Here is a 20178-nt window from a genome sequence, read left to right on the forward strand (position 1 = left end):
TTCCTGTACCTGTCCAGCAGGTGTGATGTTCAGATGTACCGATCCTGTGCAGGTGTTGTTACACGTGGTCTGCCACTTCGAGGACGATCAGCTGTCCGTCCTGTCTCCCTGTAGCGCTGTCTTAGGCGTCTCACAGTACGGACATTGCAATTTATTGCCCTGGCCACATCTGCAGTCCTCATGCCTCCTTGCAGCATGGCTAAGGCACGTTCACGCAGATGAGCAAGGACCCTGGGCATCTTTCTTTTGGTGTTTTTCAGAGTCAGTAGAAAGGCCTCTTTAGTGTCCTAAGTTTTCATAACTGTGACCTTAATTGCCTACCGTCTGTAAGCTGTTAGTGTCTTAACGACCGTTCCACAGGTGCATGTTCATTAATTGTTTATGGTTCATTGAACAAGCATGGGAAACAGTGTTTAAACCCTTTACAACGAAGATCTGTGAAGTTATTTGGATTTTTACAAATTATCTTTTTAAGACAAGGTCCTGAAAAAGGGACGTTTTTTTTCTTGCCGAGTTTAAATATATGTATGTGTGTGTATACACTGAGTATACAAAACATGAAAAACACCTGCTCTTTCCATGACAGACTGATGAAAGATATGATCCCTTATCGATGTCAATGGCCTACGCACAATGTCCAAGTGGAATTATGTTTTTACAAATGAATAAAAAATGAAAAGCTGAAATGTCTTGAGTCAATAAGTATTCAACTCCTTTGTTATGGAAAGCCTAAATAAGTTCAAAACATTTGCTTAACAAGTCACAATAAGTTGCATGGACTCACTGTGTGCAAAACTAGTGTTTAACAGGATTTTTGAATAACTACCTCACCTCTGTACCACACATATACAATTATCTGTAATGGACCTCAGTCGAGCAGTGAATTTCAAACACAGATTCAACCACAAAGACCATGGAGGTTTTCCAATGCCTCGCAAAGAAGAGCACTGATTGGTAGATGGATAAAAAATAAATATGCAGACATTCCATATTCATTTGAGCATGGTGAAGTTATTAATTACACTTTGTCACTACAAATATACAGGCGTCATTCCTAACTCAGTTGTCGATTTGAAGGAAACTGCTCAGGGATTTCACCATGAGGCCAATGGTGACTTTTAAAAAATTACAGAGTTTAATGGCTGTGATAGGGTAAAACTGAGGGTGGATCAACAAGGTAGTTACTCCACAATACTAACCAAATTAAAGAGTGAAAAGAAGGAACCCTGTACAGAATAAAATATTCCAAAACATGCATCCTGTTTGCAACAAGGCACTAAAGTAGTACTGCAAAAAATATGGCAAGACAGTGGGAGATGAATTAATCTTTCAGCAGAACAATAACCTAAAACACAAGGCCAAATCTACACTGGAGATGCTTACCAAGAAGACAGTGAGTGGCCGAGTTACAGTTTTGACTTAAATATACTTGAACATCTATGGTAAGACCTGAAAATGTTTGTCTAGCAATGATCAACAACCAATTTGACAGATCTTGAAGAATTTTGAAAAGACTAATGGGCTAATGTTGCACAATCCAGGTATGGAAAACGCTTAGACGTACCTAGAAAAACTCACAGCTGTAATTGCTGACAGAGGTGCTTCTACAAAGTATTGACTCAGGGGTCAATGTACATTGGTAATTTTTATTTATTTAACCTTTATTTAACTAGGCAAGTCAGTTCAGAACAAATTCTTATTTACAATGACGGCCTATCCCGGCCAAACCCAGACGATGCTGGGCCAATTGTGCGCTGCCCTATGGGACTCCCAATTGCTGTCGGATGTGATACAGCCTGGATTCGAACCAGGGACTGTAGTGACACCTCTTTCACTGAGATGCAGTTTCTTAAACCGCTGCGCAACTCGGTAAATGCAATATTTCTGTATTTCCTTTTCAATATATTTGCTAAAATTTCTAGAAACATGTTTTCACTTTGTCATTAAGGGGTATTGTGTGTAGATCAAATCAAATCAAAGTTTATTTGTCACGTGCGCCGAATACAACAGGTGTAGACCTTACAGTGAAATGCTTACTTACAGGCTCTAACCAATAGTGCAAAAAAAGGTATTAGGTGAACAATAGGTATGGGTGATGGGTGAGAAAAATATATATTTAATCAATTTTGAATTCAGGCTGTAACACAACAAAATGTGGAATAAGTTAAGGGGTATGAGCACTGACCCTATATAGTCTTGTGAGTGTGCATCGTGTCAGTGCAAGATAGGGTCAGTGCAGATAGTCCATTTAATTACCTATTTGGAATCTTATGGCTATTTAGCCATCTTATTTCTTGTGGGTAGAAGCTGTCTTGGAGCCTTTTGTTCCAAAAGCCGATGCTCTGGTACCGTTTTTGCCGGACGGAACAGTCTATGGCTTGGGTGGCTGGAGTCTTTCTCTGTCACCGCCTGATATTGAGGTCCTGGATGGCTGGGAGCTTGGCTCCAGTGACTGGGCTGTACACACCACCTTCTGTAGCGCTTTGCGGTCGAGGGCGGTACATTTTCTATACCAAGTTGTGATGCAGCCAGTCAAGATGCTGTTGATGGTGCAGCTGTAGAACTTTGTGGATCTGAGTGCTAGTGGTAGGCCTGATTACTAACAACGACGAGACAGCCTACAGTGAGGAGGTTAGACCCCTGGCAACATGGTGCCAGGAAAATAACCTCTCCCTCAATGTCAACAAAACAAAGGAGCTTATCGTGGACTACAGGAGACAGAAGAGAGCATGCCCCCTTCCTCATTGACAGGGCCACAGTGGATAGGGTCAGAAGCTTCAAGTTCCTACAGCACCTGGTGTCAAAGGAAGGCCATGAAGATCATTAAGGACCTCAGTCATCCGAGCCACGGACTTTTCACTTGGCTACTGTCCGACAGATGGAGTCAGTACAGGTGCATCAGTGCCAAGACCGAGACTAAACAGCTGCTTCTATTACCAGGCCATCAGACGGTTGAACAGCCATCACTAGCCATGTACCAGGTGATGAACACTCACTCACTCAAACATACACACAAGCTATCACACACACACCTCACACTAACGAACACACACACACAACCAACACTGCTGTCCCATGCTATAGAGACATTTAACCAATGATCACTTCCCGTTTCACAATGTGTATTTAAATACTGTATCCCTAATGTAGCTCATAATATTTCTACTACTGTACATTGTATTTTAGTTACACTGTTTATACACACTGCATATTTATTCTTGACATGGCTCACTCTAATACGTATAGATTGCATTTGATTACTGCTACAATGCTATTTGGGTTGATAATCAGATTAGTCTTGCCGTTCTTGATTTCTTGTTTGACATTTTACTGCATTGTTAGGAGCTAGTAACATAAGCATTTTCCTGCAGCTGTTTATAACACCCGCCAAACTGTGTACGAAATCAATAACTTTGATTTGATTTTAAGTTCCAAACCTCTGCCAATAGACCTCGCCAGTTTGTAGTCCTAATAAACAGAAATTACTTACCTCTGGTTCGTTCAGCCATTTCTATTGGAAAAATAAGGTCTGAGGTTAAAACAGGCTTAGATCTTATAGATTGTTATAAAATCAGTCAGTTAACATGACCTTTATTAATTATGAAGCATTTTTGTAATTTTCTGACTACATAAATGCTTCAAAATTCACAAGTGATGTTAGCTGATGATTATCTCAGAACAAATGTATAAGATCTAAGCCTGTTTACTACAGACTTTATTTTTACCGTTCAGCCAAAAACCATACAAAAACTTCATTAATTTCCCCATTGGCTTTGTCCAACGAAGTTAGTGTCATTACTATTGCGGTCTTTAACAGCAAATTTCCCCTCACTCAGACAGTCCTAGCTAAATTATTTGCTTGAGAAATAGCACGTTGCCAAGAAGCGATTTTTTGGGCATTTTAATTGAAAACAATCACAGTAAGGTACTTTGTTAGCCAGAAATCATAAATATATATTTTGTAGGCTGCATTGAACATTTAAAGTATGCTAAAATGGTGGCAATAGCATTTTATTTTTTATTACAACAATTGAATAGTGGTCCATACAAATGTTTAAACCTAGCGCAAGTAAATACAGAATGATGAATTCACAAAATGCTCACAGCATGGGGAGTGGGGAGAACAAGTATTTGATACACTGCCGATTTTGCAGGTTTTCCTACTTACATTGCATGTAGAGGTCTGTAATTTATCATAGGTACACTTCCACTGTGAGAGACGGAATCTAAAACAAAAATCCAGAAAATCACATTGTATGATTTTTAAGTAATTAATTAGCATTTTATTGCATGACATAATTATTTGATCACCTACTACCAGTAAGAACTACATGGCAGGACCTGGTCAATGACCTGAAGAGAGCTGGGACCACAGTCTCAAAGAAAACCATTAGTAACACACTACGCCGTCATGGATTAAAATCCTGCAGCGCACACAAGGTCCCCCTGCTCAAGCCAGCGCATGTCCAGGCCCGTCTGAAGTTTGCCAATGACCATCTGGATGATCCAGAGGAGGAATGGGAGAAGGTCATGTGGTCTGATGAGACAAAAATAGAGCTTTTTGGTCTAAACTCCACTCGCCGTGTTTGGAGGAAGAAGAAGGATGAGTACAACCCCAAGAACACCATCCCAACCGTGAAGCATGGAGGTGGAAACATCATTCTTTGGGGATGCTTTTCTGCAAAGGGGACAGGACAACTGCACCATATTGAGGGGAGGATGGATGGGGCCATGTATCGCGAGATCTTGGCCAACAACCTCCTTCCCTCAGTAAGAGCATTGAAGATGGGTCGTGGCTGGGTCTTCCAGCATGACAACGACCCGAAACACACAACCAGGGCAACTAAGGAGTGGCTCCGTAAGAAGCATCTGAAGGTCCTGGAGTGACCTAGCCAGTCTCCAGACCTGAACCCAATAGAAAATCTTTGGAGGGAGCTGAAAGTCCGTATTGCCCAGCGACAGCCCCGAAACCTGAAGGATCTGGAGAAGGTCTGTATGGAGGACTGGGCCAAAATCCCTGCTGCAGTGTGTGCAAACCTGGTCAAGAACTACAGGAAACGTATGATCTCTGTATTTTTTTGCAAAAATTGCAAACAAAGGTTTCTGTACCAAATATTAAGTTCTGCTTTTCTGATGTATCAAATACTTATGTCATGCAATAAAATGCAAATTAATTACTTAAAAATCATACAATGTGATTCTGGATTTTTGTTTTAGATTCCATCTCTCACAGTTGAAGTGTACCTATGATAAAAATGACAGACCTCTACATGCTTTGTAAGTAGGAAAACCTGCAAAATCGGCAGTGTATCAAATACTTGTTCTCCCCACTGTAAGTGAACATAAAAACAAATATATGCACTGCAGTGGCTAGCTGCTGTTCTTAATGATCATGTTCTTCTTCCGGATGTAATCCAGTCTGCCATCGAAGGACTCACTTTTGCAGTGTGGAAGCAACATTTCCTGTTTTATCCAAAAACAAACTGAGGATACATGTGATACAAATATAATTAAGATACCGGTAAGCAAATACCTACAGGGTTGCTAAACCAACATACAGCATCGTTTCTTATCGCAATGTAAATTCCTTCGAATTCTGTAACAGGAACTTGCTCTGGCATGTAAATTAATCTATGTCGCTGTTACACCAGGCTTTATAGTAGTTGCACAGCAGAGTTTAAAATAGCAAAGTGCAGAAGACCGTGTCCTCTTGAAACAATCCACTTATCAGCTACAGTAAAAAGGTTAAACATTGGCATTCTAATACAGACAAAGTATGTATTATGAAAGCTAATCTGTTAAACAATAAATACATAATCAGCCAAGGCATTTCAAGTTTTGTGAAATTGTTCCTCAATCATACCCACAGCAGGACAGACATCTCCTTTCATGCAGTCTTTTGTATTGATGAAACTGTTCTGAAGTTCGGATGAGTCACTGTTGGGAAGGAGGGTACAGTAATGACTTGAGTTCCACGTGTTGCAGTGTGCTTGTGTGTGGGGTTCTAACTCATTTTCAGAGCATGGCATATATGGTGCAGGACTACCCAGGTAAGAGTTTAGTACCTGTAGATAATATCTGATCAGACGTGGAATGGAAACAAGCCAGACCAATACATAAAGTAAAAGGCCTGATACGAGATCTCATACTACAGCTACCTTTTATGAAAAGGTTTTGGATAGGAGGAGCCATACTGGAGGAATAGGTCACACATGTTCCGCATATGGATCAGGCTTGGTCACGTATTGTCAAATTTTACAGTAAAAAAAAAAAAGTTATGCAAAACTATTCAAACACACACCGATATCTCAATATGTTAACATCTTTTAATGCGTCATTTGTACTTGTAACGGTAAAGTGCGCAACCCATACAGTTTGGCCAATTTACACTCTTATACATACATTATAATCCACAATCTACACTTTAAGTACATGAAGTTTACAGTACACTCATTTCTAAACTGCAGTCTCAAATTAAGCCACTAGATAATATTGTTTCCTGCCCTGCCCAGTCCGTTTAGAATACACGCTTGAGTCCACTCAGTTGTGAACTGCGTTTCCCAGTATGCCACACAGAGATTTCATGCCACAAGTAGTTGAGGTCATTCTTACATTTCCAGCCGCATTATGGGCTCAAGCTGAAAAGAGAACTGTGTGCTGAGATCTTGAAATGGGAAGGGTGCTGTTGTGCAAGAGTGTTTATAGCAAATCAGGGAGAATCCTAAGACTTAAAAACCTTGTCACTTTTAGTAGAACGCCTTCCACAATGTATCTTCAGTAGGTCTTACATTGGTAGACAGACTACTGTAGTTGCACAACAGTCATTTGGCAAATCTGAATATTTCTTGAACAGATGAACTTTGTGTTACATGGGACTAAACAGTGTACAAAGACAGCGTAACAATAAGATCAGTAGGTCTAGATGACAACTGACTAAATACCCTGGAGTGGAGACATTTTCTAAGTGGCAAATTTACCTTTGACCTCAGAATTACCAGTCTGGTCAATCAATACAGAGGGTCATTTCTACCTCTTCGATAAAGCTTGATTAATCTTCCCCAAAAACAGCAGATACTTGACTGCATATAAATCCCATTTTACACAGACTAGTATTTGATCAATGACAAGCATTGGCAAAACTTATAGATAACGGTGGAGCAGAAATACTCTAGCCCTGAAGGAAGATTTCATGGTGTCCGAGAACTATTTTAAGAAATGATTGATCTCTGAAAACTATAAGTCTTTAGTGGGATCCTATAGCTGTCCTTCCATTGCTCAATGTAAAGACTCCCTTAATTTCCCCAGGCACCATGGCTTTAGACGCGCCCTTGGCTACATGATAAATAGCCACATTAGCCTGCCTGTCTTCAACGCAACATGCAGTGCCAGACTGCATCTTCATGTGGAACACAGAAATGCATTTAAAATCAATTGTGTCATTTCACTAATGCTAGCTGAACACTGTTCATTACAACAGGAACCCTCAAACTGTCCTTTTCATGAAGATGTGATCTCCCAGGACCTGGCTAAAATAAACAAATTTCTATTTTTTGGAAATAAGAGACTAACTTCCTTTAATTTTATTACGCCACATTTGGGATATAATCCTCTCGATGCAGGAATCAAATACTTTAAATTTAGCCCTTCTCAGAAAATGAAGAATATTGCGCAAGGATATTTTTCAAGCAATCCCACCTGGCCAACATACAGAACAATAAGAAAATGACATCTTAAAACTAAGTGGTATTTGCATCAATAAGAACAAAATTGTCTCAGAGGCAGAATTTAAACATCCTTTATCCTGAGTGGTCTCGTCTAGCCAATATTTCAAATGCATTTTTAACCAACCAAAGTCAACCTCTTCAGTAGTTAAGCGATGCATATTAGAAAGCTCTCATTACTTCTTGCCTCACTGCAAAGACTCTCTCCCAACTAGGAGCCAACAACCTAATGTGGATTGACTTTTGTTGATGGACAAGAAAGAGTGAACACCAAAATTGGTGTTTGACTTTTCAAACTAACCCTAACCTTGTCAACTAGTGTGCAAATTCTTAGTGGCTTTAAGAGTCAGTGGTTAAACTGTGGAGACTACTGGCACTCTTGCCCAAATATGCTGGCCAAATCAGCATAAACATGTCCATGGTGTAGTTTCTGTAGGAATTTGAGAAGGATATGACAAAGGGAATTCAACGCAAGGGAAACAGAGCAACTCCGGACTCCTTTACCATGACCCCCCCCTCTCCTAAAGACAATCCAAACAATGAAAATTAAAATAAATGTCACAGGACATGGTGGGATGTGCAATCAGGCAAAACAAAAAACATTGTGTCCTATTTCTTGCTGCGCAGGCGTTTGGACTGGCGCGGGAGGTCTGAGCTCTTCCTGGTGCGTTTCAAGAGCGGGCTACCCACCGTTTCCACCGCTGCGGCCATGGCACTGGATGCCGTGGCGACGGCAGCAGAAGACGTCGTGGCGACGGCAGAAGAGCCCGTCGAGGAAGAAGCTGCTGTGGTGGAGGCGGCTACGGCCGGCCTGGAACCTCCCTCCACCGCACTGTCCATCAGTTCCCTGAGCTTGTGCTCCAGCTCAGCCAGCCGGGCGTTCTGCTCCCCGATAACCTGAGTCTGCTCCAGCAGCTTCTGCTCCTGGTCCTGCAGCTGCTTTTGCTGCTCCAGCTGCTTGACGCGCACCTCCTGATTCTCCCGCCGCAGCACCGTCATAGACGCCCCGTTCACCTTTACCTGCTGCTGCACCTTGGTCATCTCAGAGCGTGACGGTGTGTTCTTGGCCAGCAGGGACATGGTGGTCAGGGAGGTGGAGGGGCCAGCCACTGGGGTAGGCAGAGAGAATAGGGAGGGTGATGATCTTAGGTTCAATCTTAAATGGGTAGCGAAGTTGAACAATAAATATCGTCATGTTAAATTGTATTCATATTAAGTAACATGGCCATCTGTAGAATCTTTATTGGCCATAGAAAGATCAGTGTAGTTGTCCATTACCTGGGGCAGATCCGATGAGGCGCCCTGACAGGTCAGCCCCGGGAAGCCTCTTTTTCAGGATGGGAACGATCTTCTCATCAAAGTACTCCATGGCCATGGAAGAGATGTCCCGCAGCTCTTGCAGCACCTCATGAGCCCGCTGGGGCGCACGTGTAGAGTTCACATAGCGCAGCACACGGTAGATCTCATCAATCACCTCAGGGAAAGACACAGTCACATGCCGGGAACCTTAAGCTTAGAATAAATTGTACGCTTGGGCTTAGAATGTTAAGAATGTGATCCTGGTGTGTGTGTGTAATGTTGTTGAGGCCAAGACTATCCAAGTTAATGGAAGTAGCTAGCATGTTCATTTTGGGATGGAACTGGTCTCCCACTTAAATTATGCTTTGATCATTTAATCAAATAATTTTTCTAAACTATAGTCAATCTAAGAACAGGAGTGCCATCTTGTGGCTAAACGTGAGAAGCTCTAAAGTTAGTCGATGTAAAAGAACACCATAAAAAAAAGAAATTAGCATCTAAATGTACAGATGTGGCAGGTCTTTAGTGGGTGGTAGGTTAAAGAGGATGAATCTAGGCACCTTGCCAGGGATGAAGCAGCAAAGACTGGAGTCCACATATTTCATGAAGGTCATGTTGAGTAGCGAGAGGCGCGTTTCTACAGCAGCCAGGATGTCAGCGTGACGGGCCAGTGAGTGGTTCCTCCGCTCCGACTCCCGCCTGCCACAAGACAAAGCACAAAATATATTTTATCCCCAATTTCGTGGTTTCCAATTACAGTCTTGTCTCATCGCTGCAACTCCCGTACGGACTCAGGAAAGGCGCAGGTCGAGAGACGTGCGCCCTCTGAAACACAAACCAATCAAGCCGCGCTGCTTCTTGACACAATGCCCACTTAACCTGGAAGCCAGCGGCACCAATGTGTTAGAGGAAACACCATATACCTGGCAACCGTGTCAGCATGCCCAGAGCCTGGATTCGAACCCAGAAGCTCTAGTGGCACAGCTAGCACTGCGATGCAGTACGTTAGACCACTGCACCACTCGGGAGGCCTAAGCACACCAAATATATACATTGGACAAGATGACAGAACTTTATGATACAAGTAACATTATCACGATTGAATGCAAACTTGAGGGATCATCAAAAAGTGAAGTTGCTGAATGGTTTGGAATAAAAGTATAGCCATAGAAAAAAATTGCCTCGAGGCATGAGGTAAATCCCTTTTGTAATGCACTGGTGGTGCTGCTGACACTGGGGTGAGTAGGCTATAATTTTAGGCTAGTCATGCACAAGTTTATGGTCAAATTATTCATTTAATCTAATTATCCACAATGCATCTTTCTTATTGTAACAAGGAAAACATGGACCTCCTTCCATGAACGATTCGCTCTAGAATTGCAACGCTCCAATACGTTTTAGTTTAAAGTGATTCATTTTGAGTAGGGGCACAAATTGATATATATATTTTAAAAAGTGTCAATAAAGACGATTTTCCATTTAATTTAATTAATATCTGCTGCTGAGGGGGATCTCAGAAGCTGGGCCTCTGAGCTGGATCTGTCTGAGAGGACTTTATGCCGAGTAGCCCTCTGCTAGTGTGCGCGCGCTTCTGTCAATGTTGTGTGTGTGGGCACTTGAGCCATTGGGCAGACTGAGCTCCACCCGACTATCAGATTAGGGGTGTGGGAAATTTGATTTGTCTTTTTTGAAAGTCAGAAATCACTCACACCCATTGATTAACTTAATTTGTTGAGCTAGCACCATGTCAATATTTATATTTAGAAAGCATGGAATTTAGCCCATTAGGCAGGATTAGGAGTTCACCTACGGCAGATTAACGAGGGCGACATTGTCAAAGCTTAACTGACCAAGACACACCAACATCAAAACCTCACATAATTATGCCCAAAAACAGTAACAATCTCTTGGCTTGCATTAGCAAATGGCTTAGAGATAATAAGCTATCTCTGCACTTAGGGAAAACTGAAGCAATTATTTTTGGATCCAGACCTAGATAATTGTGTAGGTCGTCTGAAATCAGAGTGGAGTTGGGGGGTGAGGTGCTGACTACTAAAACCTCTGTTAGCTACTTGGGATGTATCCTAGATGGAAGCTTGGGAGGTGTGAGCATGGCCAATAAGGTGCTAGGGAAGGTTAATGCCAGGACTAAGTTTTTGGCTAGATAGTCCAAGCTGCTTGATAAGGACTCCATGAAAGTGCTAGCTACTGCCCTCATTTAATGCCATTTTGACTATGCTAGTACTTCCTGGTTTGGGGGCTTATCTAAACTTATGAATGGGAAGCTCCAGATAGCCCAGAATAAGCTGATCATGGTAGTATTGAAGGTGAGTCCACGTACTCACATAGGCAGGAGCTGCTTTCAGGAACTAAACTGGCTGCCTGTTGAGGCTAGGGAGTTCCAGATTTGACTAGGTTTGGTTTACAGGAGTATTTATGGTCCTGCGCCCAGATATCTAAATGATTACTTTCCTTGTGTTAGGGATGCACACAATCACAGCACCAGATCAGGTGATGCTGATGTGTGCTTACACAGGTTCAGGAGTAATTCTGGGAAAGGTACTTTCTTGTATACTGGAGCCTCAGAATGGAATGAGTTGCCTCTGCCCATAAAAACAACATCCTCTCTGGGCAGCTTCAAAAATAAAGTAAAAATATGTTTGATGTCTTCTATGCCCATATGAATAACCCCTATGATGTAACTGGAATGATGATAGTTTTTCTTCTGTTTTTGTTTTATTATTTCACTGCCATACTGTGTTCGATCTTGTCTCAAGAGGACTACAATGGAAATAAGTCTTGATTGTGTGTTATCCTCAATGATTTTATACATGTGCATGCATGGCTTTTTCAAGGTGTGTGCTTGTTTTTAAAAAATGTGTCAAATTAATAAACTAAACCTTAACCAGTGGAATATGGTATTTTTAGGCGAGCGCTGATGCCGAACCTGTGATATGCATTTCCCGCTCTGTAAACACATTGCAAATAGTCTCAGGATAACTCCTGATAAAGTTAAGTAGCTGATATTCAGAGCTCAAATAGGCAAATTGATTAGTCACAGGAATCAGGACTAATAAAGTCAATGAAACTGCCTGTTTTACAAACAGTAGGGCTGCCACATGGATGGGCATTTCTAAAATTCCATTGCAGCAGACACTGTAGGCCACACCCCAGTAAGCATGGACCGATGCCAACATTTTTTGGACGTATTGTTTTTGGTCCCATTGTATTTTTGTGCAGTTGGGACCAGCGTTAAACCAAATCATAGACGTCTGTTTGGTCCAGTCCAGCCTTGATTTGGCCCCAACTTTGATGTCCATGTTAAATGCAGATTTGGTGCGGTCTGATCAGCGTTGATTTGTAGGCACCTTTTTTTAAATAGAGTTTTTATTGATGTAGTGCTGTCCTTGAGCTATTGTCTATTAAAAGTTCTGTATTATGTAATGTTGGTCGGCACAAGAAAAGCTCTCCATAATATTCCAAACCATTCGCTTTCGAGACTGGGGTAAAATCCAAAGCTGCATTATATTAAATTGGCCATCTTGATACCCTAGGCAATGCAAATAAATTGATGCCCTCCTATAACCCACAAATCTAGAGTAGACCCAGTAATCAAAAATGTTGAAAAGTTGTCTAAAATCCCTGTCCCCAGACATTGAAGTTATATTCAACTTTCATTCAGAACCTAAGTCTCTTATAGACGTCTATTTTTGGACCAAATCAAGGCCGATCCAGTCAAAATCATGGACGTCTGATTGGTTCAGATTTATTCCAGACCAAAAATCTACATCCGTAGACATTGAAATTTGGTATTTTATTAGGATCCCATTAGATGTTGCAAAAGCAGCAGCTACTCTTCCTGGTGTCCACAAAACATGACATAATACAGAGCATTAACAGCTCAAAAGACAGAACTACAAAAAATGTAGCATGTAGCCTACAAATCAAGGCCGGTCCGACCGCACCAAATCTGAACCTAACATGGATATCAAAGTTGGGGCCAAATCAAGGCTGGTCCAGAACGGTCCAAACAGACGTCTAATTGGTTCAAGGCCGATCCGGACCAGCCTCTCGAAAGCGAATGGTTTAGACCGTTTGGAATTTTACAGAGAGCGAGCTTCTCTCGTGCCGACCAATGAATGCGAAACATTGGCCGTTACCAATTTATTTTTTGTGAACTCCGCCTTTATTGCTCCTGTATGAGCAAACAAAAACACTAAACGCGCACACTACATACCTTTTCTGCGATTTATTTGATTAATTCTTCTTTCACTTGATCTATTCAGCTCTCCAGAGATCAACCAAGTGCTATTCACCATTTCATTTTTAAACCTCCATTCTAGCATATTTCCATCTACATGCTTTTATTTAGGTTTCTATGCAAACTACAGTCCCAGTCAAAAGTTGACACCTACTTATTCAAAGGTCTTTCTTTATTTTTACTATTTTCTACATTGTAGAATAGTTAAGACAACAAACAAATGGAATCATGTAGTAACCAAGTGTTAAAATATATTTTAGATTCTTCAAAGTAGCCACCCTTTGCACACTCTTGGCATTCTCTCAACCAGCTTCACCTGGAATGCTTTTCCAACAGTGTTGAAGGAGTTCCCACATATGCTGAGCACTTGTTGGTGCCTTTCCTTTACTCTGCGCTCCAACTCATCCCAAACCATCTCAATTGAGTTGAGGTGGGGTGATTGTGGAGGCCAGGTCATCTGATGCAGCACTCCATTACTCTCCTTCTTGGTCAAATATCCCTTACACAGCCTGAAGGTGTGTTGAGTCATTGTTTGTTGAAACACAAATGATAGTTCCACTAAGCGCAAACATGCGGAGATCATCTGTTCACCAACTCTGTCTCAAAGACACGACAAAAATCTCAAATTTTGACCAAAAGGACAGATTTCCACCGGTCTAATGTCCATTGCTCGTGTTTCTTGGCCCAAGCAAGTCATCTTCTTATTGGTGTCCTTTAGTAGGAGTTTTTTGCAGCAATTCGACCATGAAGGCCTGATTCATGCAGTCTCCTCTGAACAGTTGATGTTGAGATGGGTCTGTTACTTGAACTCTGTGAAGCATTTATTTGGGCTGCAATTTCAGAGGCAGTCAAGCCAAATGAACTTACCCTCTGCAGCAGAGGTAACTCTGGGTCTTCCTTTCCTGTGGCGGTCCTCACGAGCCGGTTTGATCATAGAGCTTGATGGTTTTAGCAACTGCACTTGAAGAAACTTTGAAAGTTCTTGAAATGTTCCGGATTGACTGACCTTCATGTCTTAAAGTAATGATGGTCTGTCATTTCTCTTTGCTTATTTGAGCTGTTCTTGCCATAATATGGACTTGGTCTTTTACCAAATAGGGCTATTTTCTGTATACCACCCCTACCTTGTCACAACACAACTGATTGGCTCAAACGCATTGAGGAAAGAAATTCCACAAATTAACTTTTAACAAGGCACACCTGTTAATTGAAATGCATTCCAGGTGACTTCCTCATGAAGCTGGTTGTGAGAATGCCAAGAGTGTGCAAAGCTGTGATCAAGGCAAAAGGTGGCTACTTTGAAGAAACTAAAATGTAAATATATTTTGATTTGTTTAACACATGATTCCAAGTGTCATTTCATAGTTGTCTTCACTATTATTCTACAATGTAGAAAACAGTAAAATTAATGAAAAACCCTCAAATGAGTAGGTGTCCAAACTTGACTGGCACTGTATATGAGGGAATATTTTTAAGCCTGCAGCTAGTTACTTGAAAATGAGACAAAACATGATTCAACAATTGAATTCACTAAGAGAAAACACAAATGGACATTTAAAATAGCTGGCTAAGGGGCCTCCCGGGTGGCGCAGTGGTCTAAGGCACTGCATCGCTGTGCCTTAGACCACTTAAATCACTTAGCTGTGCCAAATTCTGGATTCTGGGTTCGAGCCCAGGCTCTGTCGCAGCCGGCCGCGACCGGGAGGTCCATGGGGCGACACACAATTGGCCCAGGGTCGTCCGGGTTAGGGAGGGTTTGGCCGGCAGGGATATCCTTGTCTCATCGCGAACTAGCGACTCCTGTGGCGGGCGGGGCGCAGTGCACGCCGACCAGGTCACCAGGTATTTCCTCCGACACATTGGTGCGGCTTGCTTCCGGGTTGGATGTGCATTGTGTCAAGAAGCAGTGCGGTTTGGTTGGGTCTTCCGGGTTGGATGTGCATTGTGTCAAGAAGCAGTGCGGCTTGGTTGGGTTGTGTTTCGGAGGATGCATGGCTCTCGACCTTCGCCTCTCCCGAGTCCGTACGGGAGTTGCAGCGATGAGACAAGACTAACTACTACCAATTGGATACCACGAAATTGGGGAGAGTGTTGGGGAGAAATTGGGGAGGAAAAAAAGGGTTAAAAAATAAATAAATAGGTGGCTAGTCTAATATCGGCTAGCTTTTTTTAATTAGCAAAATGAGTAAAGCAAGCTCAGTTTAGTTGAGCTTAGTTGATTTATAAAATATGGTGTTTATAGCTTAGTTGATTTATAAAATATGGTGTTTATATGGAAAAATACACATTTTAAGTTGTATACCAATCGATTGGTCGAAAGAACAAGACTGCCCTAGTTCCTACAGAGCTCAAGCACTTCTGATTTAATTTCCTGAATTGCAATAGACCAACTTTTACTCATTGATTTGCTACCGGACATAGGCCAAGCAAAAACATGTATATTCAAATAGCATACACATCAAATACTATAGAATTCCCTCCAGTGGTGTTGAGACTGACCTTGGAAGCTGGGCTTTAACCTGCCTCTGGCACAGGCTGTGGTAACGTTCCACCTTGAGGAAGCCTTGGTTCAGCATGCGCTGATTGATCATGTCCATGCGCTTGCATACCTGGGAAAAGAACAGAGTCGGGAAGGTATGGTTGAGGAGCATGTCTTTTACCGTTCCTCCAACCTCTCCATGACCTTGCATGACACATACAGCCTGTGATACTCAAACTAAAGTGACAATTTGCACTGCAGGGTGCACCAGTGGGGTGATGGTACGGCCACAAAGTTTCTAAACCCAGAAACAACGTCGCAAGACTTCCGGGAATGCTTGCGAAACAGACCCAGGTGTGAGAAATCTGGCCGTGTTCGAGAGCATCAAAACCGTGATGAATCATGAGTAAATTGTGATTGACTTTAAATAACGAGTCGTTATTTATGACGCAAGGTGATTTGTAGATCAGTCAGCAGTCACCTGCACTGTCGGGTGCAATGTTGAACAAGCCCAATGAGTAGTTCATTCTAAATCGAAAAAGTCAATCTAGATTCCAGCCAATGTTATTACTCTAACCTGGTGAAAGTGACATACTGACACGTTAAAAACTGTCGAAAGAGTGCACAGCCGGAGTTCGGCGCAAGACGGCCATTAGAAACATGTCATCAGGTCTACACATGAGCCTAGCTAGCCAATGTCGCCATGACATCGGCTACAAGTGTGATCGGGGATTTCTATTTGCGAAGCAGTTTCTGCCCATCATACTGTACTGTCTTCAGTATACTCATACTAAGAATTAATTCCCCTTGACCACGCCCACAAATTGGGGAAAATAAAAAAGAGCTTACTTCGTTATGGATTTTTTGTTATACAGAAATAACAAAACATGCCGAATAGCTGTTGTGTTGTTCAATGTACATGTAACCAGGTCAAAAATGCTGCAATACACCCATGTAGGGAAATCGAGCATGTGAGAAGAGCCATATGGCTTCAGGCTATTCAGCATGGGAGAGTGGGAAATGTGCGGACCCGGTGTCTAAGTAGGCTGCACGTAGGCGTAGCCATGCGTGTGGAAATAAATACAAACATCACAGGTAAGACTTAACTTGTTTAGTATAGTCCGTTTGTAACACCACTCTACGTGTAGCTGAATAATCTATTTATTTGCGTTGGCCTTTGCTAGCCCACCTGGTCTCAGACTACACGTAACATAGTAAATGTAAATCCGGGACACTCAAATGAGTTTAATGTTACATTTGATATGGTTGGAAATGTATCATATACACACATCAAATGTAACATTAAACACACATACATGACAGGTTACTTAAGGCAAAAAAACAATAAAAGTAGGGCGGATGGGTGAGCATATAACAAACATCTAGCAACCAAAAGATTGCATGTTTGAATCTCACCACAGACAACTTTAGCATGTTAACTAACCCTGTCCCTAACCCAACTAGCGTTAGCCACCACAAATTCCAATTTAACACTTTGTACGAAATGGATGATTGACATCCATAAATGAATACATAGCATACACTAATTGGAGTGTCCCGTATTTACATGTACGTCTACCTGAGTCGTTGGGCTAGCTTAATGTTGAGTAGCTAGCACTCACATGGCTGCTCGCAGTCATGAAAAGGGGCATAAGGGAAGCCCTTATGCAATGTTTTAAAGTACTCTTAAGACATGTACTTTTCTTTAATGTAGTTTTGTAATGACTGAACCAAGCAGACAAGAAAAATTGCATTTGAACCTAGGTAACCACAGGTTGTGTTCCCACAGATGTGCGGGGCAGTGACCTATCTAAAGGCTAGGAAAACGAGTGTGCTTGCATACTCTTAAGAAATCTGACATGAATTTTGACGGTTTTTCCAAGGAGATGATAGTCGCGCAATTTTACATCTAACAATGATAAAATGTGCATGAAAATGTTGTCATCTTTTGTTAAATGAAAGACCATTGAAGAATCCCTACAGTAGACTGAACTTTGGCTGGCCTGAAAGTGGAACTGGCAGCTTTTTAACTACTTTGCAGATATGAAAGCGATATAAAACTCCCAGTTGATGCTACAAAACCAAATTTATAAACAGGTTCTATTTGACTCAACATTCCAAGACGTACACTAAGGCATTTTTGGTAGAATAGTTGGATGCGGTTCAATGCATGATTAATATAATTCCCAATTAATTTCTTGGTAGTCCCAAAAATATTGCTATTAGGTTGTAAATCACAGCTGGCCTGGTACATTGTTTGCTGCCTCCATTCAGGATGCACCGTTTCAGTTTCAATAACTCAATATCGCAGACAAAAACAGACAAATGTAACTAAGGCTGGGAATGTCACTACAATCAAACTAGCAAGGGCAATGATCACAAGTCAGTCATAACATGGCTAATAGGCTAGCTACCCATTTATGTAGCAAGCTTAAAACACAGAGACTAACGTTAGCTAGCTGCTAGGAGGATGTCATTGAGTGACCCCCCCCCCCGCCATATCTCATTTTCGGTGGCTATACACAGCTAAAGACGCAGGGGTCATTTGGTTTGCTAGCAAGAACTTGAAACTTATATCCAGTTAGCCTCTCTTGTGTTGGCAAATTTACTCTGGCTGTCTATGCCAATTTTAGAGCATTCATCTGTGTGCCAGAGTGCAGAATAACTGATGAATTTACACAACACCTGCTGAATATGACCGGGGTCAGTAAGCTTCTTGCTCTGGCTAGCATTAGTTGTTGATCTTGTGCATAATTGAGGGAGAGAGCCTACCTTTTCATGGTTTGAGCAATAGGACTGCAAAATTACCAAACGTAAGAACTCGTGGTATTGACATCTGCAGAAATCCATTCAGGTGTATTTGTGGCTTTTGGTGAATTTGTTCTATTGACCTAAAGTCATGCTGTTACAACTGCCTGTAAACACAGACCAGTTCAAAGTGAATGATGGCAGGCCTGTGGCAATTTCTTGTTTGCATAAAGACCTACTGTAGCTCTGATTGGCTATGGTGCACCGGTCTGCGTAGACTCCAGTCCTGGAGGAGACAGATGTTTGTATTTACTGCAGTGTCTATTAAATTGTCCAAACACATGGCCGCTTTCACACTATTATTACGATAACATTTTCACAAATGCCTTAGTAGACAATTCGCAAACATTGTACAAATTACCATATCTAAGTGAACACGTGTCAGGTATGTGTCATTTCTGAGGGTGTATACGAACAGATTTGAATAAGATTTCATGTTGCTATAATGCTGTCAATTCCACTTTAACGCCGACTGGGACTCTACAATGGCCAGATCAAAAAGGGCTGAGGTAGAGCTGAAATAGCCTAATACTCCTCCCCAACACACACAAACAAACATCTAGATGTCAATTGGCCTATTGCACCACTGTAAATTAAAGGGAAGTCTTACTGTACTTGGTGGAAAGCAGAAATAAAACCCAACTTTGAATGTTTAGCAAGCCAATTTAGTGTGGACATTCAGAATTACACAGATTTTTTGCTAAATCTTGACAAACATACTAAGTAACTAGATAACGCATTTACTTAGGTAGAAAAGTAGAGATTTAAACAAAACAGCCATTTGTTTGTTTGAATTTGACATGTTTGTCATGAGTTCCAGCCAGGACAGGGCCCTAGCTGGCTAAAGCAACTGGAAATGGAATTGAAATAAAAGCCGATGCAAATAAACTAAACTAGCTTAACTAATTGTCTATATGTCGGTACCCTTAGCTATTATTAAAAGTGGGAAAGACATCCACATTTAACATATAAGCAGTGACTTATCGAAAGTTAAACACACTAGTACTACTACTAATACTACTACTACTACTACTAGCTTTCGTTAAATAGCTAACGTTGGCAGGAGCTAGATTAGCCAGACGCTGCATTGGTATTTGCTTCATGGTTTGTTTTTGTTTTCTCTCACCAAGCGTAGGAGACTGATTTCGTCGTAAGACAGGAAATTGATAATAGTCTCAATCGCCACAATGGGAAGTCCTAAAAGCGGGTTGTTCTGGTGTGGTTGATCCGGTGGTGGTGTAGACAATCTCGGTAACGCCGAGTCGCAATCCAGGGCTCCAAAACCTCCCTCGACTCTTTCTACCACGGCAGCCATCTTCAATTGCTAGATAGGGGGAAATGACGTTTCATAGGGAACATTCTCTGAACAACGCTCGAAAACGTCTCGCAAGACTGTACACAACTATTTCAATTCACTTGAGTAAACAAAGTAGAAAGATTTTGCGTTAACCCACTCGTCCCTACAAACAGCTGTGTCCAGACCTGGGTTATAGTGTCACAATTATAATGTACCTAGCCTTCGTTCAATCTGATTTACACTTTAGTCATCTCATTGGCTACAACTGATATTGTTCAAGAAGCAATAATCAAGCTGCGTTACCCAATCTTTT

At 41.7% G+C, this 20178-nt stretch overlaps 1 protein-coding gene across 1 annotated transcript; it reads right to left on the reverse strand.

Annotated features, from left to right (window-relative positions):
- Window positions 1-6306: 6306 nt before the first annotated feature.
- fbxo28 (F-box protein 28) lies at window positions 6307-19925 on the reverse strand. Its single transcript, XM_038991879.1, has 5 exons — window positions 19695-19925; window positions 15781-15890; window positions 9581-9719; window positions 9000-9195; window positions 6307-8830 (listed from the first exon to the last, which is right to left on the reverse strand). Exons 1-5 carry the CDS (start codon window positions 19881-19883, stop codon window positions 8331-8333), a joined length of 1134 nt encoding a protein of 377 aa, XP_038847807.1. The 5' UTR covers window positions 19884-19925; the 3' UTR covers window positions 6307-8330.
- Between the last annotated feature and the right edge of the window lie 253 nt (window positions 19926-20178).

Source organism: Salvelinus namaycush, chromosome 4 (genome assembly GCF_016432855.1).
Source record: "Salvelinus namaycush isolate Seneca chromosome 4, SaNama_1.0, whole genome shotgun sequence".
Taxonomy (NCBI): domain Eukaryota; kingdom Metazoa; phylum Chordata; class Actinopteri; order Salmoniformes; family Salmonidae; genus Salvelinus; species Salvelinus namaycush.